At 47.2% G+C, this 9,206-nt stretch overlaps 1 protein-coding gene across 1 annotated transcript; it reads right to left on the bottom strand.

The window, feature by feature from the left end:
- Positions 1–1,552: 1,552 nt before the first annotated feature.
- On the bottom strand, positions 1,553–8,992 carry LOC141167320 (small ribosomal subunit protein uS3-like). The gene is made up of 4 exons (XM_073654744.1): positions 8,930–8,992; positions 8,712–8,813; positions 7,944–8,163; positions 1,553–2,235 (listed from the first exon to the last, which is right to left on the bottom strand). Exons 1-4 carry the CDS (start codon positions 8,990–8,992, stop codon positions 1,553–1,555), a joined length of 1,068 nt encoding a protein of 355 aa, XP_073510845.1.
- Between the last annotated feature and the right edge of the window lie 214 nt (positions 8,993–9,206).

Below are 9,206 nucleotides of genomic sequence, written 5' to 3'. Positions count from 1 at the left end.
ACTGTTTGACAGATTTAATACATGTGAGGAATGCCTGTTTTTCCAGCATTCCTCGCATTTATTAAATCTGTCAAACATTTGCAAAACATACTCGGCGAAAGGGTTAACGAAACATACTCGCTCATCACTAATGTTTCTCGTGAAAAAGAGGGCTATACAACACTCCAAGTATTTCCTGTTGGTACCAGTAAAAAATAGTTGAGAAAATAAAAAATAATAAAATATATCTTTAAAAAACTAGCAAATATAAAGACATAAATGGATGTATTACATACATTCAGCATACGCATTGTGAAATTCAGACAGGCATAGTAGGACATATAGCTCAGGCTTGATAAGTTTTTGTAACATCTCTGTATGAACATGTCTGCCATGATTTCTAGGCGGCGTGGCGTCAATGCCGCAGTTGCTGCTGGGCAGCACAAGCGTAGTTCAGTTAAACCTTAGGACTGCTGGGACCATGGGCGTACCCAGGATCAAAACTGTGGGGGGGCAAGCCATGGTCACAGATACCGAAGAGAAATATATATATATATATATATATATATATATATATATATATATATATATATATATATATATATATATATATATATATATATATATATATATATATATATATATATATGGCACCCCAGGGGTCTGGTTTCCACAGTAACGGCAATGTTATGTCTGAGAGCAGGTGGGAGGTCTCTTGGTCAGGGATCCTGTGCATGCCACACCTCCTGCCCAGTCCTGGGAGGGGAAGAACTTCCCCTATATAAACCTAGGGCTGAGGCAGGGTTAGTGAGTAGAGAAGAAGTAGAGACAGAGAAGAAAAGCAGTTATAGGAAAGAACATCAGGAGCTCTGTGGGAGCAGTGCTACAAGGAGTCAGGGGCTGGCAGCTGCAGAGCTCGCCCTGACTGAGAAGTTATCACCGGACCCGGAGTCCGAGGCTGTGGGGACTAACTCCTATCCAGCAGCAGAAACCGACCGGCAGGGGATTGCAGGTCCTCTGGCCCAGAAACCCGAAGGCACGGTCACACGCGTGGGACCAGCACCGCCGTCGTGGAGCGGAAGCTACTAAAAGGCCCCGAGTCACCGGCCATACGGGTGAGCACCACACGGTACACTCAGGGACGTGGGCTACTTATACCCGCTTCTAGCAAGGTAGCCAGAAGAGTATCGTTAGTTTGGGAGGCCTACAACTCCGCCTGGCCAGGGGAGATCCCATCTGCTCAAGGACTGACCAGGCCCCAATCGCTAGCCAGTACTCCGGGAGGGTCTATCGTTGTCACCAGTAAAGACCCTGAACTACACCGTACCGTCTCTGAGTGGTTCCTGCTACCCCCATCATCCACGTCGGCTGCCCTGAGGCCATACCCCTCCCGTTGGGGGTTATACTATCACGCTGCACAATCCTACCACCGGCCTCAGCGGTCTGCCCTGCAGCAGCAGCTCCTTAGCTGTACTCAACGGGTGGCGTAGTCGTCCAACATCTACCATAATACAGCGCCGCTCAGTTTGACTCCCTGGGCACGGAACGGGTCACCGCCACGAGACTACAACCCTCAACAGATCCGGCTCCAAGTAAGCTCCCGTGCGCGCGATGCCGCGCGACGAAGGCCCAGGGGTGCGTCAACTTTTGGCGTAGTCGGCAGGATCTCTTCTTTGGGCTCCACGATGCTGACGTGATCTGGCAGGGGCTTCTTAGGGCCAATCTTTCCACTTGGGTCCCATGGGAGCATGATCTTCACCTTGATGCCCAGAACACCTTGTCTGAGCAGGACGTGGCGCACGGCTGTGTCCACATAGTAGTTGACGGGGTCTCCGCTGTGAATCATCAGACCGTCCACAAACTTCATGGACTTGGCTCTCTGTCCTCGCAGTTTGCCGGACACAACGACCTCACAACCCTTAGCGCCGCTCTCCATGATGAAGCGCAGGACGCCGTAGCATGCTCTCCTCACCGCCAGGCCTCCCAGGAGCTTGTAGCGCAGGGACTCTGCTTGGGCGATGGCACACAGACCTCTTGTGGCAACTTTTTCGGCATACAGCTCAACGCTGCCCTCGGGAAAGCCGAATCTCTTCTGTACCACCGCGGTCAGCTCACGGATACGGCGCCCCTTCTCACCGAGGACGTTCTGGGTCCTGGTGGCAAGAATGATGATTTCCGTCCTGGTCGGGGTGACTCGGACCTCCACGCCGTAACCATCTTTATGTGTTTTTCTTATTGTATTATTATTGTTTATACCTTGTTATGTTTTTCTAAAAATATGTTTAGTCCCGGAGTACTAAATTTCACTAGGGGGGAATGTGGCACCCCAGGGGTCTGGTTTCCACAGTAACGGCAATGTTATGTCTGAGAGCAGGTGGGAGGTCTCTTGGTCAGGGATCCTGTGCATGCCACACCTCCTGCCCAGTCCTGGGAGGGGAAGAACTTCCCCTATATAAACCTAGGGCTGAGGCAGGGTTAGTGAGTAGAGAAGAAGTAGAGACAGAGAAGAAAAGCAGTTATAGGAAAGAACATCAGGAGCTCTGTGGGAGCAGTGCTACAAGGAGTCAGGGGCTGGCAGCTGCAGAGCTCGCCCTGACTGAGAAGTTATCACCGGACCCGGAGTCCGAGGCTGTGGGGACTAACTCCTATCCAGCAGCAGAAACCGACCGGCAGGGGATTGCAGGTCCTCTGGCCCAGAAACCCGAAGGCACGGTCACACGCGTGGGACCAGCACCGCCGTCGTGGAGCGGAAGCTACTAAAAGGCCCCGAGTCACCGGCCATACGGGTGAGCACCACACGGTACACTCAGGGACGTGGGCTACTTATACCCGCTTCTAGCAAGGTAGCCAGAAGAGTATCGTTAGTTTGGGAGGCCTACAACTCCGCCTGTCCAGGGGAGATCCCATCTGCTCAAGGACTGACCAGGCCCCAATCGCTAGCCAGTACTCCGGGAGGGTCTATCGTTGTCACCAGTAAAGACCCTGAACTACACCGTACCGTCTCTGAGTGGTTCCTGCTACCCCCATCATCCACGTCGGCTGCCCTGAGGCCATACCCCTCCCGTTGGGGGTTATACTATCACGCTGCACAATCCTACCACCGGCCTCAGCAGTCTGCCCTGCAGCAGCAGCTCCTTAGCTGTACTCAACGGGTGGCATAGTCGTCCAACATCTACCATAATACAGCGCCGCTCAGTTTGACTCCCTGGGCACGGACCGGGTCACCGCCACGAGACTACAACCCTCAACAGATCCGGCTCCAAGTAAGCTCCCGTGCGCGCGATGCCGCGCGACGAAGGCCCAGGGGTGCGTCATATATATAGTACAATGCAAAGATTTCACTTCTTACATTACATGAGTGACATCTATTGTAAATTCCACAATAGCTCAGAAACCAGCGAATCGCTCCACACAGTATATTGGCCGCCATAAAATGCCCCATACTGGATACTGGTCCCCATATAACACTCAATACAGGATACTGGCCCCCATATAACGCTCCATACAGAATACTGGCCCCCATATAACGCTCCATACAGAATACTGGCTCCCATATAATGCTCCATACAGATTACTGGCCCCCATAAAACGCTCCATACAGAATACTGGCCCCCATATAACGCTCCATACAGGATACTGGCCCCCATATAATGCTCCATACAGAATACTGGCCCCATAAAATGCTCCATACAGAATACTGGCCCCCATAAAATGCTCCATACAGAATACTGGCCCCCATATAACGCTCCATACGGAATACTGGCCCCGATATAACACTCCATACAGGATACTGGCCCTCATATAATGCTCTATGCAGGATACTGGCCCCCATATAACGCTCCATGCAGGATACTGGCCCCCATATAACGCTCCATACAGAATACTGGCCCCCATATAATGCTCCATGCAGGCTGTTCCCCACACATAATGCCCCACGCAGGCTGTTCCGCCCCACATAATGCCCCATGCAGGCTGTCCCCCCCCCATATAATGCCCCATGTAGGATGTCACCCCACCTTTTAATGCCCCATGCAGGATGTCACACACCCCCCCTCCCTTATAATGCCCCATGCAGGATGTCACACATCCCCTCTCCCTTATAATGCCCCATGCAGGATGTCACACACACCCCCTCCCTTATAATGCCCCATGCAGGATGTCACCCCCCCCTTATAATGCCCCATGCAGGATGTCACCCCCCCTTATAATGCCCCACGCAGGATGTCACCCCCCACCCTTTTAATGCCTCATGCAGGATTTTACCCCCCCCCTTATAATGCCCCATGCAGGTTGTCACACACCCCCACCTCACCCCCCTCCCTTATATTGCCACAGGCCTCCATATAGTAAAAAAAAAAAAATCAAATGCTTACCTCACATCTCACCTGCTGCTGCTCCGGACTCCAGCGTCACCGGCCTCATCCCGCTCTGCGCTGTGACTGCTCAGGAGAGACGTCACCGCACCCTCTGACCTGAGAGGTCACAGTGCAGCAGCCGCGGAGGATGCAGGAGCTGCTGCGGAGGCACGGGGAAGGGTAAGTATTGTGCCGGGGCCCTGAGCAAGTGTGGGGGAGCGGGCTCTGACGGTGAGGGCCCCCCCCCCGCCTGCTCAGGGCCCGGCATTTGCCCGGGTGCGCCGGGTGCTGACGCCGGCCCTGGTGTGCGGCTTGCGTGCCTGCTTCTAGGGGGGGGCAGCTGCACCCCCCTGCCCCACGGTGGGTACGCCCATGGCTGGGACTTGTATCCTTGCAACCAGTTCTGTTTCATTCTGGCAGCTTATTAAAGGGGTTATCTGGGACTTTGCTTATTTTTTTGCTATAGGGCTACCTACCTGCCTGTTCTGCCCAGCACCGACCTCTGCCGGTTCAGTGCAGTCACAGACCACTCTTGTAGAGGATTATGGGCTTCCGATGAAGCCACGTTGACAGAGCAGTTTCTTCTTTTCCGCTCTGCTCTGATGACAAAAATCTGCATAACTAATCATATAAAAAATAGTTGAAAGTCAAATTTATGTATGAGATAGCCAAGATGATTGTAAAATTAATATAGTCTCACATTCGAAGCAGTAAAGGATGATGAGATATGGAGCCCGAAAGTCAAAAGTTCAAAACATTATTACCCTTTTGCTCATCAGTGTAGGGGTGGTCAATATGAAGCTATCTGGATGACATCTTGGTTTATTCTTCTGATTATGAGTCTTACACCTGACGTGTTCCAAAGACTCAGAGACAATTGTTTATTTGCTAAACTTGAAAAATGTGTTTTCTTGATTTAAGAAGTAAACTTCCTGGGGTATGTAATGTCCTCTAAGAGTTTCCAAATGGATCCTTAAAAGGTCTAAGCTATTAAGGAGTGGCTGCAACTCAAATCTCTGAAAGAATTGTAGTGATTTCTTACGTTCTTTAATTGCAATCATAAATTTCTTAAATATTTTTCAAAAATTTTCTAAGTAGCTAAAACAGTGACCAATTTAAATAAGGGGGCTGATGTGGTTAATCAGAAACCTGAGGCAATCAGGGCCTTCTCTGAACATTTCTCATCTGGCCCGGTATTGGTCCTTGCCATGAACATCCTTTTGAGGTAGAGATAGATGCCTCAGAAGTTGGAGTTAGAGCGGTGTTGTCACAGGGTACAGCGGCATCCCACACTCCATTCATTTCAACTTCCTTATTATCGCCCCAAAAGTGCTCACTGGAACCTTCAGTAGTTTAGAAATTCTTCTGTAGCCAATGCCATCAGTATGTTTTACAAGAATAAGGTTGCAAAGGTCTTAAGGCAGCTTACTGGTTTTACCCATCGTGAGATGTTTCTTGTGTGGCACCTTGGTAATAAGACACCTTTTTATAGGCTATCAGTTGAACCAGGTGATAGTGATAAATAATAAGTGGCAGGATTGCTTTCTAATTACTGATAGATTTCAGCTGATGTCATGATTGGCCATGGCTTTTTGCACCTCTCCATGTGTTCAATACTTTTTTCCTGTGTTATTTATCATTATTACATACAACTGAATTTATGGACATCTATGGTTTGATTTTTTTGCCTGTGTGGATTGGATGGGTTGTTACCGACAACTGGTGAGAATTTCTTGTCAATAGCACCTTTAGAAATATATTTACTTGGAGAATTGTTGATGTGTTCCATACTAATTTCACCTGTTGTATCTCGAATCTGCAAAAAGACTAAACCCTAGGCAAACTAGATGGGTTTTATTCTTCTCTAGGTTTGATTTTGTAGTGATGTTAAATCTGATGCTCTGTCACATAGTTTCTGTCCATCCCGGAAGGAGGACTTTTCTTATAATATCTGATAATTCCTATAATAGCTGATGGTATGGTCATATCTTCTGTATCCCTAGACCCAATAGAGGAGATTCCTATAACTAAAAAGTTAGCCTCTGCCAATAACTCATAGCGGAATCCCATGAATCAGTGCTCAAAAGTCACCCTTGCATTAATAATACCATCAGATTGATAACCTGGAATTTTGGTGGCTTACTATTAAGGATTGCAAGGAATATGTTATTGCATGTGAAGTCTGTGCCAGAGCAAAAATGCACCAAAAATCTACACAGCTGCACTTCTTCAGTCGCTGCCCACCCCTAAGGTTTCACCTACTCTTCAGCAGGTTAAATCCTTAATCAAATCCACAAAAGTATGGTAGAGATGTTCAGTGTGGTAATTGTATTATGCTTTTTGATTTTCATTGGTCTGTTCTTTATTAAGAAATAAAAAAAAGCCACGCTGGTCCAAAGTAGTCCAATGATTCCAACATAGTCCACAAATGTCAACCTGAAAGACATAAAAATAAAAAATTAAATTAATAAAGACAAGAGACAGTCCCTCGTTCACCAATTTATTAGATCCATAAAAAACCCTGAAGCTCCTACATAATCCATAGCGATTCCACGGCGTCCACCAATTCTGTAGTAAAACCTCGTTCTGAGAACGCAGCTTCCTAGGTCACTCCCGGTCAGGCTGCGCTCCACGAGACCCAGCGAGAGCGGTGATGACGTCAGTTATCTGTCTATCTAGAAAAAATAAAGATAGAAGCATCACCAGCATATAACGTGATCGTATCGCACTGAACGGACTGGCCCGACACCACTCCTGACTTGAGCATGACAGCATTATGGATTTCTATGCATCTGTCAAGCTCAGGTCAGGAGAGGTGCCAGCCAGTACGTGGTTTATGATGCGATCCTCGCAAGAGAAATACAGCAGTGTGTCTCTGCCCTAAGACAAAAAAATCAGAGGCAGCACTCCATTTAAGTGTTGAAGCAAAAAAAAATAGAATTAGACTTACCTGTAATTTGGTTTCTAAAACCCTCCACGACAGCACACCAGGAGGTAGCCTCCCCATCCTAATTAGGGACAGGAACACAAGAGGTTAAATAGCCTCTCCCCGATACCATCCCCAGTGTTTTCAAAGGACCACACAGTATGAATGCTCTAAATATTTTATTAACACTAAGGATTTTTTCATCAACAAGGAAAGTGCAGGAATTACCAGTGCTGTCGTGGAGGGTGTTAGAAACTGAATTACCAGTAAGTCTAATTCTATTTTCTACAATCCCCTCCACGACAGCACACTTGGAGTAATACCAAAGAATGAATTTTAGGGAGGGACAACAGCCTGAAGGACTTTCCTTCCAAATGCTACTTCTTTATTTGACATTACAGCTAATTTATAATCCTTAGCAAAAGTATGGACAGACGACCACGTAGCTGCCCTGCAGATCTGCTCGATGGATGCACTAGCCTTTTCAGCCCAAGAGACAGATATATCTCTAGTGGAATGAGCTTTCAAGGATTTTGGAGGAGGCAAATCCTGAATTATGTATGTTTCACAAATCGCTTTTTTAATCCAATTTGCTAGCATATTTTTTGCAATTTTCTTCCCTTTGTTGGGGCCTCCATATTGAACAAATAAGTTCTGATCCTTCCTCCATGTTTCAGTCTGACTTAAGTAGTGGATTATAGTCCTTTTTACGTCCAATGCGTGGAATTCTTCTTCCTTACTATTTGATGGATTTTGGCAAAAGGACAGGAGAATTGTGGGCTGAAACTTATGAAAATCAGACGACACCTTGAAAAGAAGGTTCCAACTGGAGGATGATCCTGTCCTCCAAAATACGACAATAAGGTTCTCTGGAAAGTGCTTGGATTTCACCCAGTCTCCTGTCTGTAGTCAGAGCTATAAGCAATGTTGCTTTCCATGACAATTTGTCTGTGTGCCTCAGATATTGGCTCGAAAGGATGCATAGCTAGGCCTCTAAGAACTAAGTTGAGATCCCAGGGTGGAATTATTTTAGCTCTTGTTGGATTTTTCAGAGAAGCAGCTGTCATGAATCTCCTAATCCATCTGTTCTGGGCCAAATCAGTATCAAAATAGGAGCTTAAAGCCGAGACTTGGACCTTAAGTGTGCTTGGTCCCAATCCTTTAGACAGACCGTTCTGCAGGAAGTCCAAGATTCTGGCCATGTCCGGCCGAAAGGGATCTAATGGATGAAGTTCATACCATAGTTTGAAAGCTTTCCAGATTTTTTTTATAGAATTCGTAACCTGTTTTCTGCTTTTCTGCAGTGTATAGATCACCTCCACTGAAAAGCCTCTGGCTCTTAAGATGGTGGTCTGAGAAGCCAAGCTGCTAAAGACAAATTTTGAGGGGCCGGATGGTAGATCAGGCCCTGATGCAGCAGATCGTGGATTTGAGGAAGCATCAACGGATACTCCATTTTTAGACTGTTCAATGTTCCGAACCATGCTCTTTTCAGCCACATCGGAGCTATAAGAATTGTCTTGACTCTTTTGGACCTGATCTTCTGTAAGGTCCTTGGTAGCAACGGAATCAGGGGAAAAGCATATGCGAGTCCGACTTCCAGAGGGTGAGCGAATGCATCTATCCCTGCTGCTGAATCCTCGGGGTCCAAGGAGAAAAAAGCTCTTACTTTCGCATTTTTCTGGTTCGCAAACAAATCCACTTCTGGATATCCCCACTTTTGTACAATCATATGAAATATCTTTGAGTTCAGACTCCACTCCCTTGGATGAATGTCTTTCCTGCTCAATTGATCTGCCTGATACTTGTCGGAGCCCCTCAGGTGCAACAAGGATATTAGATTATGCTCCACCCAGTGGAAGATCCTTTGAGATCATTTGCAACTTCCATTTTTTTGTACTTCCCTGATGTCTCAAGTGGGCTACGGTTGTCATATTGTCTGAGTA

The sequence above is a fragment of the Phyllobates terribilis genome, unplaced genomic scaffold (assembly GCF_046119375.1).
Source record: "Phyllobates terribilis strain yellow unplaced genomic scaffold, ASM4611937v1 Scaffold_11__3_contigs__length_659146591, whole genome shotgun sequence".
NCBI classification, from domain to species: Eukaryota; Metazoa; Chordata; class Amphibia; order Anura; family Dendrobatidae; genus Phyllobates; species Phyllobates terribilis.
Note: the sequence above shows the minus strand (reverse complement) of the source record. Positions and strands in the feature narration are given on the sequence as shown.

Excerpts from the sequence above, each read along its gene's own strand:
- LOC141167320 (XM_073654744.1), bottom strand. The coding sequence starts at position 8,992 with ATGATTGTACAAAAGTGGGGATATCCAGAAGTGGATTTGTTTGCGAAC. Across the intron at positions 8,164-8,711 it reads TTGAACAGTCTAAAAATGGA|ACAGGAGACTGGGTGAAATC; the intron begins GTATCCGTTGAT and ends CTCTGACTACAG. Across the intron at positions 2,236-7,943 it reads GACTATAATCCACTACTTAA|GTATAAACAATAATAATACA; the intron begins GTCAGACTGAAA and ends AAACATAACAAG.